Source organism: Catharus ustulatus, chromosome 8, assembly GCF_009819885.2.
Source record: "Catharus ustulatus isolate bCatUst1 chromosome 8, bCatUst1.pri.v2, whole genome shotgun sequence".
NCBI classification, from domain to species: Eukaryota; Metazoa; Chordata; class Aves; order Passeriformes; family Turdidae; genus Catharus; species Catharus ustulatus.
Genome location: NC_046228.1, coordinates 31,344,023 through 31,359,141, shown reverse-complemented (window position 1 = coordinate 31,359,141; position 15,119 = coordinate 31,344,023). Strand labels below are relative to the sequence as shown.

At 54.0% G+C, this 15,119-nt stretch overlaps 2 protein-coding genes across 3 annotated transcripts; one reads left to right on the top strand and one right to left on the bottom strand.

Moving 5' to 3' along the window:
• Positions 1-62: 62 nt before the first annotated feature.
• On the bottom strand, positions 63-10,420 carry CWF19L1 (CWF19 like cell cycle control factor 1). 2 transcript variants are annotated; one of them, XM_033065457.1, is made up of 14 exons: positions 10,310-10,419; positions 10,069-10,153; positions 9,571-9,649; positions 9,041-9,142; positions 8,116-8,330; positions 7,304-7,422; positions 7,062-7,146; positions 6,413-6,553; positions 5,463-5,574; positions 4,710-4,789; positions 3,657-3,866; positions 1,077-1,196; positions 291-388; positions 63-207 (listed from the first exon to the last, which is right to left on the bottom strand). In XM_033065457.1, the coding sequence occupies exons 1-14, from the start codon at positions 10,330-10,332 to the stop codon at positions 63-65; spliced, it is 1,614 nt and encodes a 537-aa protein (XP_032921348.1). In that variant the 5' UTR covers positions 10,333-10,419. The 2 variants fall into 2 exon arrangements, with proteins under 2 accessions (XP_032921348.1, XP_032921349.1); XM_033065458.1 differs by lacking the exons at positions 63-207; positions 291-388; positions 1,077-1,196 and adding an exon at positions 1,204-1,513 and having other exon boundaries at positions 3,589-3,866; positions 10,310-10,420.
• A 1,454-nt stretch (positions 10,421-11,874) lies between these two features.
• On the top strand, positions 11,875-14,806 carry DNAJC9 (DnaJ heat shock protein family (Hsp40) member C9). The gene is made up of 5 exons (XM_033065962.2): positions 11,875-12,410; positions 12,657-12,794; positions 12,917-13,171; positions 13,821-13,904; positions 14,319-14,806. Exons 1-5 carry the CDS (start codon positions 12,231-12,233, stop codon positions 14,448-14,450), a joined length of 789 nt encoding a protein of 262 aa, XP_032921853.1. The 5' UTR covers positions 11,875-12,230; the 3' UTR covers positions 14,451-14,806.
• The last annotated feature ends 313 nt before the right edge of the window (positions 14,807-15,119 follow it).

The window sequence follows — 15,119 nt, the reverse complement described above, 5'->3', positions numbered from 1 at the left end:
ATTGCCGCGTCACCGCCCGGCGCCGCCCACGCCCGCCCGGGGCCGCCGCCGGCAGCGCCGCCTCAGTCCCGGAGGGAGAAGTCGAAGGGCTCGAACTCGCGGCGGAAGGCGCGGGCCTGCGCCGCCTCCTCGGGCCGCTGGGCGGCGCACTGCCGCCAGTCCGCGCGCTGCGGCTGCGCCAGCAGCGCCTCGCTCGCCAGCACCTCCCTGCAAGAAGAGCGCCGTGACGTCACCGTGGCGTCACAGTGACATCACCGGAACGTCACGGCGGGGGCGGGGTCGGCACGCACCTGCCGAACTGCAGCGGGAAGCGGCCGCGGATGCGGTGGAACAGCTTCTCCCCCGTGTCCAGCTCCACGTAGAAGTACGGCGTCCCCGGCTGAGCCACCTGCGTGTTGGGAAGCACAGAACCACAGAATCAGTTGGGCTGCAAAACCATCGAGTCCAACACAGGACCTGTCACCTCCGTGTTAACTACACCATGGCATGGTCCAGCCTGTACCCTAAGCACCTCCAGGGCTGGTGGCTCCACCACCTCCCTGGGCAGCCCCTTCCAATGTCTCATTACCCTTCCTGTGCATAAAGACGGGAAGAGACACTGGCTCTGAGAAGAGCTACCAGGTGACAGGCAGACCCTCTTCCCAGCCAGTTCAGCGGCGGGGGACCCAGCTGTCCCCCATGCCATGGTCCTCTCTCCTGGGAGGAAACTTGGAAAAATAACCCACAAACTGCCCGAGGTCACTGCCTGACCTCAAACAATCCCTTCCATGGGAGGAAGGAGCAGTGGGTCACTTCCTGCTGGGATCATCTATGGTATTTTGTGGTTTAATTCTGCTGTGAGTGACTAAATGAGAACCAGGCAGGTCTGGTCATTCCTAACCTTATCTGGGTCACCCCAGCACATTTTAGAAGCCATGCTCACATTTCTCAGCTGAGAAATCATCTGCTGTTCATGGGAACTTTGCCCTCTGGCACATCCCCAGATCAGTTCCATCAGGTTCTGCCTCCAACAGTTTAACCCCACCCCACAGAGTGACCTCAAGTGGGAAGTGAAGAGGTGAAATGTGGCCCCATACTTGCGCGATATCCGAGTGCTCTGGGATTTCCAACAGTTCAATCTGCTGCTCCTGTGCTTGTGTAATAAAGGCCTCCTTGATGTCTTCAGAAGTACAGCGGTCCAGTGGGACAGGAATCACCTGGAGAGGGAGGACAGTTCCATAAAAGAACACAAGACCATCCATTTGCAGGAAGCCATCAGTCCATCACTGGAGCTTGTGGGCTCCTCAGTGCAGCTCAGCCTCATCACACAAGACAGGTGAGCACCCATCTCTACAGGCTTAAACTTATGAGACCTTTTTTCCTGTTGGAGCTGGACAGAGAGCTGAAAACCCAAAGCTTGAAAGTTCTCAGCACATCCCCCTCCTTTCTCATCTCTGTGGTAGTTCTGCTACAGCTCTGATACACTTACAGACCTGCCACACGCAGGAACCACCAGGATAAACCCCGAAATTACAGTAATTTCACGAATACAAGCCGCACCAATTTGACCAAAATTTTGGTGGAAACCCGGAAGTGCGGCTAATATTCCGGGGCGGCTAATCTATTAACAAAATTCTAAAAGCTGCCAACACGGAAGTGAGAGCCCGCGGCAGCCCCAAGCCAAGCTGGAGCCCGGCCGGCCCCGGCAGAGGTGGGAAAGCCTGGCAGAGGCGGGGCCAGCAGTGTCGGGGGCGGGCGGCAGAGCCTGAGCCAGCAGGGCGGGGGAGCCCGGGAGAACTGGGGCTAGCAGCGCAGGGGAGCATGGCAGAAGCAGGAAGGCCGGCGGGTGGGGCTGCCTGGCAGCGGGGGAAGCCCAGCAGAATCGGGGCCAGCAGCGTGGGGGAGCCCGGCGGTGCGGGGGCCTGCAGTGCCGGCCAGGGCGAGGAAACGCGGCGGCGGTGCAGACAGGAGGGGGCGGCCGGCGAGCCTGGTGGCGGCGGCGGCAGCCCTGCCGGCGGGACGAGCGAAAGCGGCGCTCGCGAAAGCGCCGCCGCGAGCCGCGAACCGCGAGCCGCGAAAGCGCCGCCGCGAGCCGCGAACCGCGAGCCGCGAACCGCGAGCCGCGAACCGCGAACCGCGAGCCGCGAACCGCGAGCCGCGAGCCGCGAGCCGCGAGCCGCGAGCCGCGAGCCGCGAGCCGCGAACCGCGAGCCGCGAGCCGCGAGCCGCGAACCGCGAGCCGCGAACCGCGAGCCGCGAGCCGCGAGCCGCGAGCCGCGAGCCGCGAAAGCGCCGCCGCGAACCGCGAGCCGCGAGCCGCGAACCGCGAGCTGCGAAAGCGCCGCCGCGAGCCGCGAACCGCGAGCCGCGAGCCGCGAGCCGCGAAAGCGCCGCCGCGAACCGCGAGCCGCGAGCCGCGAACCGCGAGCCGCGAGCCGCGAGCCGCGAGCCGCGAGCCGCGAGCCGCGAAAGCGCCGCCGCGAACCGCGAGCCGCGAACCGCGAGCCGCGAACCGCGAGCCGCGAAAGCGCCGCCGCGAGCCGCGAACCGCGAGCCGCGAAAGCGCCGCCGCGAACCGCGAGCCGCGAACCGCGAGCCGCGAGCCGCGAACCGCGAGCCGCGAGCCGCGAAAGCGCCGCCGCGAACCGCGAGCCGCGAGCCGCGAACCGCGAGCCGCGAACCGCGAACCGCGAGCCGCCAAAGCGCCGCCGCGAACCGCGAGCCGCGAGCCGCGAGCCGCGAACCGCGAGCCGCGAACCGCGAGCCGCGAACCGCGAGCCGCGAAAGCGCCGCCGCGAGCCGCGAAAGCGCCGCCGCGAACCGCGAGCCGCGAACCGCGAGCCGCGAACCGCGAGCCGCGAAAGCGCCGCCGCGAGCCGCGAACCGCGAGCCGCGAAAGCGCCGCCGCGAACCGCGAGCCGCGAACCGCGAGCCGCGAGCCGCGAACCGCGAGCCGCGAGCCGCGAAAGCGCCGCCGCGAACCGCGAGCCGCGAACCGCGAACCGCGAGCCGCGAACCGCGAACCGCGAGCCGCCAAAGCGCCGCCGCGAACCGCGAGCCGCGAGCCGCGAGCCGCGAACCGCGAGCCGCGAACCGCGAGCCGCGAACCGCGAGCCGCGAAAGCGCCGCCGCGAGCCGCGAAAGCGGCGCGGGGCGGGCGCGGCGCTCGCGAGGCGCGGCGCGGGGCGAGCGAAAGCGGCAGCGGGGCGGACGCCGAGCCCGGTGGCGGCAGCCCTGCCAGCCGGGCGAGCGAACGCGGCAGCGGGGCGGTGCTGACGGGAGAGGGGGGCCAGCGAGCCCGGCGTCGGCGGCAGCACCACCCGGCCAGCCCCGCCGAGCCGTGGCGCTGAGCTGGGCCACCCGGCCCCGTCGGCAACCATGAGCGGGCCGAGCCTGCCTGGCCCCGCCCCGAGCCAGTAAAGCCCGCTATGCCGCGATCCTGTTATTAATTGGCCAATTTGTGAAAGCTGCGCACGGATTCTCGCGACGAACGAAAGTGCGGCTAATATTCGGGGTGCGGCTTATCTATTGACAAAGACAGCAACATTGTCGAGGCACCGGGGGTGCGGCTTATAATCCGTGCGGCTTGTATTCGTGAAACTACTGTACTCTTTCAATTCATCTGGAGTTTATATTCAGTGCAAGTTTGTTTTCCCACAGTAACAGCCAAACCATACCTGTAGCTGCAGATGCTGACTCCTATAGTTTCTTTCAAATAGGACATATCTCTTTCCCTTGCTTCTGAAAAATTCCTTTAGGGCAGCCTTGTACTTGGTCACTTCTTCCAGCACCTCTGAAGACAAGTCCACCACTGACTGATAGTGCCCAATTGGCAGGATCAGGACATGGTCAGGTGACAAACCCCCTTTGGCCAGGGCAAGGTAGCACTAGAGTGAAACAACACACACCAGTTACTCACTGTGCTGTAGGAGTTTACTCTCTGACTACTCATCCTGAGTAGCCCCAGCCTCAGGAAGAATCTTCTATGCTGCTTATTAGGGATTGTTTATTAGCCATTTTATTTGAATTTATTTTTATACTGAATTTATTAATCACTAGAAGAATGAGAAAGAGCCAAAGGGATTGCCAAAGGGACAAAAATTAGTATCTTTTGAATGCCAAAGAATGCCTTGTCTGCAGGGAAGCTGCTGAGTAAACTTCACCACTGAGGCAAGAATTTCTTATTCTGACACAAAAATCCACTTAAAAATTTAAACTAAGCCTGTGGATAAACCTGTCCCTGTAAGAGGACTATGCTATACAGGAGCAGTAACTTTAAGCAAAGTGCATAAAATAATGATGGACTGAGCTTCAAAGTCAACATCTCAAAGTACATCTTGGAGACACCTTATTTTTCATCTCTATAGAACAAAACTGTAAACAGCCATCCCAGAGATCTGGCACTGGTACAGCCTGCTGCCAAAGCAGGTTCTAGGTCACTTTCAGCTGGAAAAGTTTTGCCAGATGTTAACAGAGGGCTGGCACAGCAAAAAGTATTCTGGCACAGCAAAAAGTATTCCGGCACTGGAATCCAGCTCTGCTGCTGGAACAAAAGTGGACCTCACTTCACATTTTAAGAGTTTATATATTTGTAGAGGAGATGCAAAGAAACTGAAAGCAAACCCAAGAGCCACCAGCAAAGTTTGTTTAAATTTAAAATTGGAGATTGATATTTTGTTTTGTCATGTCTCAGCATGATTCTTAGCAAAGCCCATGCTGCAGATACTTACATGTGTGCCAATACTGACAACCAAGTGCTTCTCCACCTCTGGGCTGGCCAGGCAGAACCAGCAGGGCCCTGTGAGCTGAGCTTTGTAGGGAAAGAAAACAAGGATTAGCAAAAGGGATATTTGTGAGAATACAGACAATCTGGTAGCTTCCAGCCACCCTTCCCAGTTTATAAAGTGCTGAAGGCATCAGAAGGACACAGCTCTGGCCAGTAAATTCCAGCAAGAGAGGAGGAAGTGGCAGTTACACCCTGACATTCTCCTGGAATGCTATAACCTAATGAAAGAGGAATTTAGTATTTGCAGCTCACTAATAAAAAAACACCAGTAAATTTAAGCAAACAAATCAAAATGAGGTAAAAATGTTGCATAGGTAAAGACAAAGGCAGATGCTGTCAAATACACCTGTCAGTTCTGGCCCATCCATCACACCCAAAACACCTGCATTCACACCCAAACTGGGATAGCTGAGCTGAGCTTTTTGCAAGTGCCATGTCTGGTTCAGAGGGTAACTGCCATGAGCCCAACTATAACTACCATGGACCCAAAGAGCTTTGAAACTGCGCTCTTGACCCTTCTTCCACCTACTGAAGCCCTGGAAACAAGGGACCCTTCATCCCCCCAGCAGCTGGCAGTGACAGAGCTCTCTGGCCAGCTGACACCTACAGCTCAACAGACTGAGGAACAATTTGGAGTGATGTGGTCCATCCAATGCCTCGAGGGAAGAGCTCAGGATAAAAGCATCCTCACACTTACGGGGTTTCTTGGCTTGCTTAGGCTGGGAGTCCCCTCTCTCTTTCCCATCTGAGGGACGTTTCTTTCCCTGATGCTTGTTCAAGTCAAAGAAAAACTGACAAGCTGGTTCTTCCTGTTTAGGAAATGAAAAGTGAACAGGATGTTCAATTAGAACTGCATCATGTAAAGCGACAGGATATATAAGAATTTGGTTTTCCCTGAAGAGCTGTGAAACACTTTTGAAAAGCAGAAATACCACAGGATCCCTGAGGCTGGAAAAGCCCTCCCAGCCCATGGAGCCCAAGCTGTGCCCAGTGCCCACCTTGTCCCCAGCCCAGAGCACTGAGTGCCACCTCCAGCCCTTCCTTGGACACCTCCAGGGATGGGGACTCCAAACCTCCCTGGGCAGCACCTGCCAAGGCCTGGCCACCCTTTCCAGGAAGAAATGCTTCTGAATATCAAGGAACAGAATGACCTGTTCTCCTAGCAATGCAGCAGACTTTGCCTGCTTCAGTCAGGGAAAAACTTCTGGGAGAGCTGCCTCAAATCATTACGCTGTCCTATTCAGCCTTATGCTGAACATTCAGAATTTCCTGATTCTATGGATTTTTCAAATCTTTTCATCTGCCAGCCAGTGCCAAAAGAATGGCTTGATTTCTTAGACATGTTAACCTGCCACAGACTCACCAGAGGTTGACATCATTTGACTGAGCTATCCCATACAGCCAAATGCCATTAGAAGGTTTTAATGCTGAAGAGGAAAATACTCTGTTCCCATCTTTCTTAAAGTCCTCCTTTAAGAAGTGAAAGGCCACAATAAAGTCTCCCTGGAGCCTTCTCTTCTCCAGGCTGAACACCCCCAGCTCTCCCAGCAGAGTTTTGGACAGAGACATCCCAAAGGGAAAACCAAGAGTGTTATGAACACAGAGAGTGAACCAGGAATGCCCAGGTGGAGGAGCACAGGGCAGTACCTCTGCAGAGAGTGGGGCTTTGCTCTTGGGAGCCTCCTTCCTCAATTTCCGGTAGGGATTTTCAGTGACGTCCTGAGGCTGCTTCACCAGCTCTGCAGGGTCCATTGAGCTCATGGGCACGATGCTGAAGGCATAGAGGTACTGCAACAAACACAGGGGCTCAGGGGCAAGCAGCTCCTGCCACAGCTGCACCTCTGAGGAGATCACTTATAAACCAAGACACCCCAGAAGAGCTCCACACCACCCAGCACATCAGTGTTTGTGCCAAGGCAGGGCATAAAAAAACACACCCCCGTGCCAGTGTCCCACCCACGAGTTTATGGAGTGCATCCTTCATCCCTGCCTGTTTCCAGGCCTGGATCCTGGGCACCCTTAACTACCAACCAATATTCCATAACTTTCTCAAGGGGAGAAGAGAAACAGGTTGAAAATCTCATGCCAGAAGTTTGTTACTTTCAGTGGTTTGTGTTTCAGAACAACGTTCAGCCCTTACTCTTCTGACAAAACAGGCAAGTGGTACCTAGTGCTTAAGTGAGACAGGTATCTCCACTTCAGCCAAGCTTTTAAGTGCCTGATGTCATCCTCTAATTGGTCTTACTGCCCTATTATTGTATTTGAGAAAAGAAGAAAGACTCAGGGGTGTCAGTACCTTTTTCTTGCTTGTATTGCCAACATCAGCAAGCGCAATAAACCTGGTCACGTGCTGTGGGGTCTCCTGTAGCACCATGTGATTCCTGTAAGGAAGCAAAACCTGGCTTTAAGTACTGAAAGGACAGTGGGAGAACCCCTTTCTGCCATGAAGATATTCAGACAGCACACCAATCCTCCCATGTTCCTTAAAAATGGAACCCTTACTCGAAAACAAGTGAGACTTTACATGATTTTACAAACCTGTAAGGAAGTCTTTCGTAATAGGCCTTCTCCAGGGCAGCAAAATGGTACCTTGGTTTGAGAGTTGCAGCTAGATCTGATACTAACTTGGAGCCACACTTCTTGGTATCTATTTCCCCCTGCAAAACACAAACCAAGCTTTATTTAAACCCCTCAAAGAGCAGGAAGAAAAAAGGTTTCATATACTTCTCTATACACCCAAGTGAGTACATTCCCAGAAAATTCATGCCAAGGGAAGTCAAACATAGAATGACATATTAAACAACTACAGAGAATGCCCATGGAAACTTCTGAGATCTGAAAATCCCAACAAATTGCTTCTCTAAAACCCCCAAGAGCTGCAGGGTTGGTTATTATGCTGTGAGGGAAGGTTCTTAATGCATTTAAACTGAGGATTGCATTTCTTTTTGGATGTTGGAAGAAACAAACTGAGAGGAAGCAAAAAATGTTCTTTTGCTACGTGTGTGGCCTTGCTGTCCAGACAGATTTCAAATCATCTGAAAATCACTTCTGCTGAGGAACATTACCACAACAAAATTGGACACAAATGAAACAATGCCCTCAAAATCCAGACTGAGGAAGAACCAGACCACCTGACCGATACTAAAGGAAATAAACACAAAAACTCAAAAAATGGCAGGGACAGACAAAATGCCCTAAAGTCTCACAAATCCCCTTCCCTCCAGTCCTTCTTCTCTGAAGCATCTGCTTTCCTTGTGTCCACTCCCAGCTTTCTCAAGCACTCAGAGGGTGAACTGCCAGAGCGAGCAGAAAGGCAACCCTTAGTGAAACCCTGGGAACAGCACACTCACCGCGCTGTTGGCGTAAGTCCCCACGTCTCTGGGCCAGGGGGATGTCAGCAATATATCCACACCCCTGAAGTTTGGGGTTGACAGCAGAGAGGTTTTCAGCTCGGCCACGTCCTTGGCGCTGAAGCTGTGGGCGGGCGCCGGCTGCTGCTGCGCCTCGGTGCCGCTCAGGTAGGCGATCTGCAGCCCCGAGCAGCCGCTGTACACACCCCTGCGGCCTGCAGCAACACACACACACACACCCTGAGCTGCAGGGAAGGGCAGGGAATCCCCTGGGACAGGGCAGCAGCAGTCCATCCTCACAGGCAGCTCCTTTTCTGTGCCCACAGCAATGGCATCGCTTGGTGCCACAGCTCAAAGCCAGCCCTGCCCAGAACAGAGCTCTTCACACAAGCCCCAGTCTTCCCCCTCCTCCCTGCCACCTTGCTTCCCAAAAACTCATCCACAGCAATATGAAGTCTCAGCAAAAAAAAGCCAAATGCCTCTACTTTGCTATATTTTGGCCTGGTGGCAATTCTGGAAAGAAACTGGTTTTTCCTTTTAGCTTTGCTACACTTTGCTTGTTACTTCTGCTACTCCAGTACAGCCACAGCAAAATCATATTCAAATCTTCTCCTACAGAGACAGGCACATTCTGGGAAAAGATTCCCTCAAAGAAATAGAAATAGAACCACTATTCCTTCTGGTCAGCAAGTTCAGTATCAGGAAAAATGAAAGGAAAAACAAATCAAGAAAACAGAGGTTTTTTCCACAATTTACACAGACTGTACCAACACCCAGTTCAACTCCAGTTTGAACCACAGGATAAAAAATGCCACTTAAAACTCCCAGAAAAAAGGAGGTGTTAAAGTGGGGAGATAAGAGAATGTTCATGAAAGGCCCAGCAGGCAAAGGCAGCTCCCTGACCCCAAATCCCCTGCAGCCTTACCCAGGTAAGTGATGTTCTCAGCTAATTCACAGCCGCTGACGTCTGGGAAATAGCTCAGGGTGTCCTGGTTGTTAGCACCAAGCACATAGGTCGGGATTGGAGCTGAGGGAGAAAACCTCATTCAGTGAGCTTTAATTCCAATGCACCAGACCCAGCCCACATTGCCCAGGAATCACAGCAGGAAATCCCAACCAGTCAGACCCTCCAACACACTTTGGGAGCAACAAGCACAGGACAAGAGACCCTCTTGCAGAGTGAGTCCCCAGCCTGGTGCTCCCACAGCTGCAGGTGGTGAACAACCCCTGCTCCATCCACATCGCCCTTCCCTGCTTGTGTAAGGTTAGCTCCAAAATGATGCACAGCCCTAAAGCCAGGGGTGCTCCAAACAAACCCATCTTTCCTTCCTGAGTGGGGCTTCCCTGCTGCAGTATAACTGCTTTAACACCACAGTGCCCAGCCATGGCTCCTGAATTCCAAGGCGGGCTGTGAAGCAATGCCAGCCCCCGGGTGACACCACCCTCCTTCCTTACCTTTCTTGGCTCCTGTGCGGTACTCGGCCCATTCTGCCTCGGAAGTAGAGCCAAAGAAATTCCCGACACACAAAAGCATCTAAAAACACCGCATAAAGTTGCCATTTTGTCTCAGACAAAACACACACAAAGGCTTTGCTTGCACTACTTCAGCAGCATTTGGTTTGCTGAAGCAAAGAGATTACTCTGTGTTTATCTGTGTTAAACGCAACACCAACAGGTTTAAAAGGACAGGCTCTCCCGCCTTCTGTGCAGATCACGGCTCCTCCCAATCACTTGGTGTCGGATAGGGAGGGTTGAAAACCCCTTTTCACGCCGAGCAGAAAGAGAAGGGTCGCGGCCGCGGACGGACAGGACAGCAACACCCACACGAGCCCCGCCGGGACATCTCCCGCACAGGAACCCCACCCCGGGCCAGCTCCGGCCTCGTCCGTCTCGGGACGGGAATGGGAACTCCTCGGGAACGGAATCACGTCCCTCTCCCCACAAAAGCCTTACGTCGAAGCGGCCGCTCTTGGCCTGGATGGCGCGGACTCGCCCGAAGATCGCGTCTAGCCGTCCCTCCACGTCGCCACATGCCAGCCTGCGAGACACCGCGCGGTAAGAGCGGCCGACACGGCACGGCCAGGTCCGGCCTCGGCCCCACTGCAACTTCAGCAGGCCCTGCCCCTATCCCGTGTCGTGTCGTGTCCCATCCCACGTCCCGTGTCCCACCCCGTCCTCGTCCCGTCCCACTCACACGCGCAGCGGTGCTGCCGCCATCACGGAGATGCTCGACCCGAACCTCCCGCCACTTCCGGGAGCGCCGCTGAAACCGCTCCGCCACTTCCGGGCGCACCGCCCAAAGCGCTCCGCCACTTCCGGGTGCACCGGCCAAAGCGCTCCGCCACTTGCGGGCGCGCCACCCAAAGCGCTCCGCCGGTTGCCGGGCGGGCGGTGCCTGAAGCCTGGAATCGCCGGGAACTTTAAATCCCCCTGTCCGCAGGGCATCGCGGATATTCCCTGTGCATGTTGTCTTTATCCTGGTATGTTAGTGCTCCAGTCAGTGTTGGCAATAAGTTTGGAAAACGCGTGAAGAAGTAAAAGAGGTGATCTGGTAAGAGAGGGGTCGTTGCCTCAGAAGTGACTGAAATAATTACTGCAGGTGACTATGTACACCGATAAATTATTATAAGGTTCATTATGTATGTTAATGCATGTAAATACTATATTTCGGTATGTAATTATTACGCTGAGCTGTACCAAAACAAGCACTTAGCCTGTAAACACCAGCTAAAGTCTCCAGTATTTAAACAGCTTTTATATTTTGTTATAATAATGGCTTATAAGTAAACAATACTTTACAAATAGCTTTTATAGGGGATCTTTAAGTTAAAAGTTTATATATTTTTATTAAGGTTTTACAATGTTACCATCTGAATTCTGTAATCAGGAGATGAAATCTGAGTTGATGCTGTTGGGGTTTGTTCCTTCTGTGATATTGGGACTGAACCGTTCCACATTTCAACAACAAGCACCAAAAATGTAAAGTAATAGCTTGTATTTTCTGCATCTGGCCTGAATGAACCGCAAAATAATCATGAAATGGTTTGGGTGGGAAGGGACCTTAAAGCCCACCCATTTCCACCCCCTGCCATGGTGGGGACACCGTGGCACACCTTCCACTGTCCCGGGTTGCTCCAAGCCTCGTCCAGCCTGGCTTTGGACACTGCCAGGGATCCAGGGGCAGCCACAGCTTCTCTGGGCACCATATGCCAAGGCCTTATCACTCCCAAAAGCCACCCAAGCCGGTTGTATACGGGCGGGAAGCGGGAAGCCGAGGAAGAGTCCCTTTCATTTATTTTACTGACGGTAACTGGACCAAAGCGCACGCTCGCGCGCTCACCGGCGGCCCCAACGCGCCCTGAGGGGCCGGGGTGCGCCCCGCTCCTGCCTCGTTCCCGGCCCGATCCCACCAACTCCAGCAGGTGATGGACGCCACCCGACAGAGAGCTCCCCGCAATCCCGTGCTCTCCAAGGGGCGGAGAGGCGGCCGCCCGCTTCGGTGGAGCCGCCCCTCAGCTTCCCTGCAACATGGCCGGTGCCCCACTTCCCCTCAGGGGTGCCGCCGCACAGCCACCGCCTCCCGTAAGCGGGGCCGCTCCTCAGCTTCGCTCCAACATGGCCAGTCCCCCACCGCCCCACAAGGGTGCCGTCGCACTGTCACTACGCCCCCTAAGCAGCGGCGCTGCCCATCAGCCTCCTCTCTTTTTGGCGGCTCCTCTACCCCCTCCCCTCTGGGGCGCCGCCCCTCAGCCTCCCGCCAACATGGCCGCCCCCCCGCCTTCCCTCAGCGGCGCCGCCGCCGCATCGTCACCGCCTCCCCTCAGCAGGGGCTCCGCCCCTCAGCCTCCCCTCATCATGGTGGTTCCTTCACCACCTCCTCTGAGCAGCTCCGCCCTGTAGCCTCCCCTCATCTCGCCGGCTTCTCTACCCCCTTCCCTCAGCAGAGGCCCCCCTCCGCCTTCCCCCAACATGGCGGCCCCTCCACCTCCCGTCAGCATCAGCACCGCCCCTCAGCTTCCCCCACGGGCTCTTCCCGCCCGGCGCAGCCGCGGAGCAGCAGCCCGGGCGCGGAACGGGCGGGAAGGGCGCTTCGGTATCGCTGCCGGCGCGGTGCGATGTCTCTGCCGCAGCAGTGTGAGGCCGCCTTCGGCACCAGGGACCTGTACGGCGTGCTGGGCGTGCGGCGCGGCGCGGCCGCGCAGGAGATCCGCCGCGGCTACCACCGCGCCTCGCTGCGCCTGCACCCCGACCGCGTCCCGGCCGAGCAGAAGGAGGAGGCCACACGGCGCTTCCAGGTGAGGAGAGACGAAGGCAGAGAGGGGAGACAGAGGGGGGGAGGGAGGCCGTGGCGGCCGCGAGTGAGACGGACCCACTATCCCACAAGTGACCGATCCGCTGTCCCCCAAGTGATCGAACCGAGTGGCCATCCCACTGCCCTTCCAACCCCGACCCTGGCTGCCCTCCCCAGTGCCTACATGGTGACTGACTGTGGGTGGCCGCTCCCCGAGTGACCTCCCGGCCACCCCTGTGTCCCCCTGCAGATCCTGGGCAAGGTGTACGCCGTGCTGAGCGATGAGAAGCAGCGCCAGGTGTACGATGAGACGGGCATGGTGGATGAGGACGCCGAGGCGCTGCAGGACGGGCGGGACTGGCTGGAGTACTGGCAGCTGCTCTTCAAGGTGAGAGCGGGATGGGGCTGGGAGGCAGAAGAACCCTGCGTTGTTCGGTTTCGTGTGTTTTCTCTTAAATTCTCCCAGTGAGTAAGTCCTGTAATTCATAAAGCATCACCTCTTTGCTCCAGGTCACCGTGAAAGACATCGAAGACTTCCAGAACAGCTACAAAAACTCGGAGGAAGAGCTGGCTGATGTGAAGGCAGCATACATGAATTTCAAGGGCGACATGGATCGGATCATGGAGTCTGTGATGTGTGCAGACTACACGGATGAGCCCAGGATACGGGAAATGATCGAGCAAGCCATCGAGTCCGGGGAGCTCCCGTCCTACAACGCTTTTGTGAAGGAGTCGAAGAAGAAGATGATGTCCAGAAGAAGGCGGGTAGGTTGCAGCAGTTGATTACCATAAGCTTTTTTCCCTCTGTTCCCGAGATGTTTGTCACAGGAATGCTGGGTTACACACCTTGCTGGTCACATCTGGTCACCTGTGGTCATCACCCTCCCACCCCAAATCATTGTGAAAGGCTTTTCGACTTCTTTATTTCCTTATTATACACAATGGCTTATTACAGTTTAGCGAGTCCCTGCAGTTATCTACAAAGCTGTGAGTTAACAAAAACAAACAAGTGGTGAAAATACACTTGGGTTGACTTCTGGCAGGTGTGAAACTGCACTGGCCTAAATGGACTCTTGTATACTTTTGGACACTTTGTAGAATATTATATGCACATCACAGTAACTTTTAAGTTAATGTAGTATCTACCAAGACAGAAAAAAGAAAGGGTGTGGGAAGAGGGACAGGGACAAACATCTCTGTAAGAGCAGAAAAACCCCCTGTTCTGCTAAATGGTGGAACCAGAATGGGCTTCCCTTGCTTGATTCCTAATCTGTGGCCAAACTTGGAAACCCTTTGCACTTCCCTGCAGCTATTTGCACACAGATGCCCAAAAAAGCATTTGGTAACTCCTCTAAGACTTGCTCAGATAACATGTAAAATTCTTCTTAAAAAAAAAACTCGTTTGGTCTTTTAGGCAGAAAAAGAAGCTAAAGAGGCAAAAAAGACTAAAGATGAACTGGGCCTTGGTGAAGAAAATGACTTGCAGGCGCTGATTAAAGTAAGGCTTCTTCTGTTTGTTGCAGATAACTTTGTTACTGGCTTATAATTTTGTTTTCCCTGAGGTCTTTGATTTTGGATTCTTGCAACTCTTCTGAATTCCTGAGGTTAAAACCTGGCCTTAATGTTAACTATGTGCTTTAATTTAATTAGAATCAGAGTACAGTATGGATTTTATTACCTGTGTCTTTTTAAAAATTTATAAGAGCTAAATGTTTGGGGTACTTATGCAGTAACTTCTAGTTTTAGGCAGTTTCACAGGAAGTTTTAATGATGATACTAAACTTCCTGTAGCTTGTATTCACTGTTTAATCTAGTCCAAGATTTTGTGTAGCTGTCAAACTTCATTAGGATAAGCTGTATTGGGAAGTTACACAAGGTTTGAGTTTGGTTGGTGCTCTTTTCCCCTCCCCAGAGCCGAAGCAGAGAGCGGGAAAAGGAAATGGATAACTTTTTCGCCCAGCTGGAAGCAAAGTACGGGAACAGTGCTAAGAAAGGAGGAAAGAAGACCTCAGCCAAGAAAAGAAAGACAGAAGGAACAGGATAGACTGAAATACCAGGTTTCACTTTGTATGGAAACGTGGATTTGGAAGAATTTAGGGTGTTTTCCGGGCTCCTGTTTTGGACTGTGTGCATTGACTGGCTGTAAGTGGGAGACATGACTTGGAATGCGTGCTGAACAAAGAAGACAAGGCATTCCTGTGCTACTGTCTCCAACTCTTTGGGTGCTCTTACAGTTGAGATCCATGTGTGCTATTCACACACTTCTTCTGTAACAAACCTCCTGCTGTTTTTAAAGGTCTTTGCACATCAGCTCAACAGGTCTTTTTCAGATATTCCATTAGTTTTATATAGTTTGGAAAACTGCAGATTTAATAAACAAGAAAGTGGGTTTTTTTCAGAGTTTTGCTTCTCCAGTTCTCTGTATGTTTTCTAAATAAGCTATTTAAAACAAGCCAATTGTGTTGATTCTTCTGATTTCAGTCAAGTAAATCCTGCACACTTCCAGGGAGGATCATTTTTCAAAGGTGTAGGAATCTTGAGGTGAACACTTCAGGAGCTGAAGGCCCTCACAGCTTCAACAACAGCTCCTGGGGGGAAGGCAGAGGTAGATGGTCTCTCTGTTCCCTTTTACTTGTCTGCTCTCAAGAACAACCCTGATTCTGAGAAAGTAGAGTATATCATTCATTATGTGTTACAACACCGGGCTTGAAGA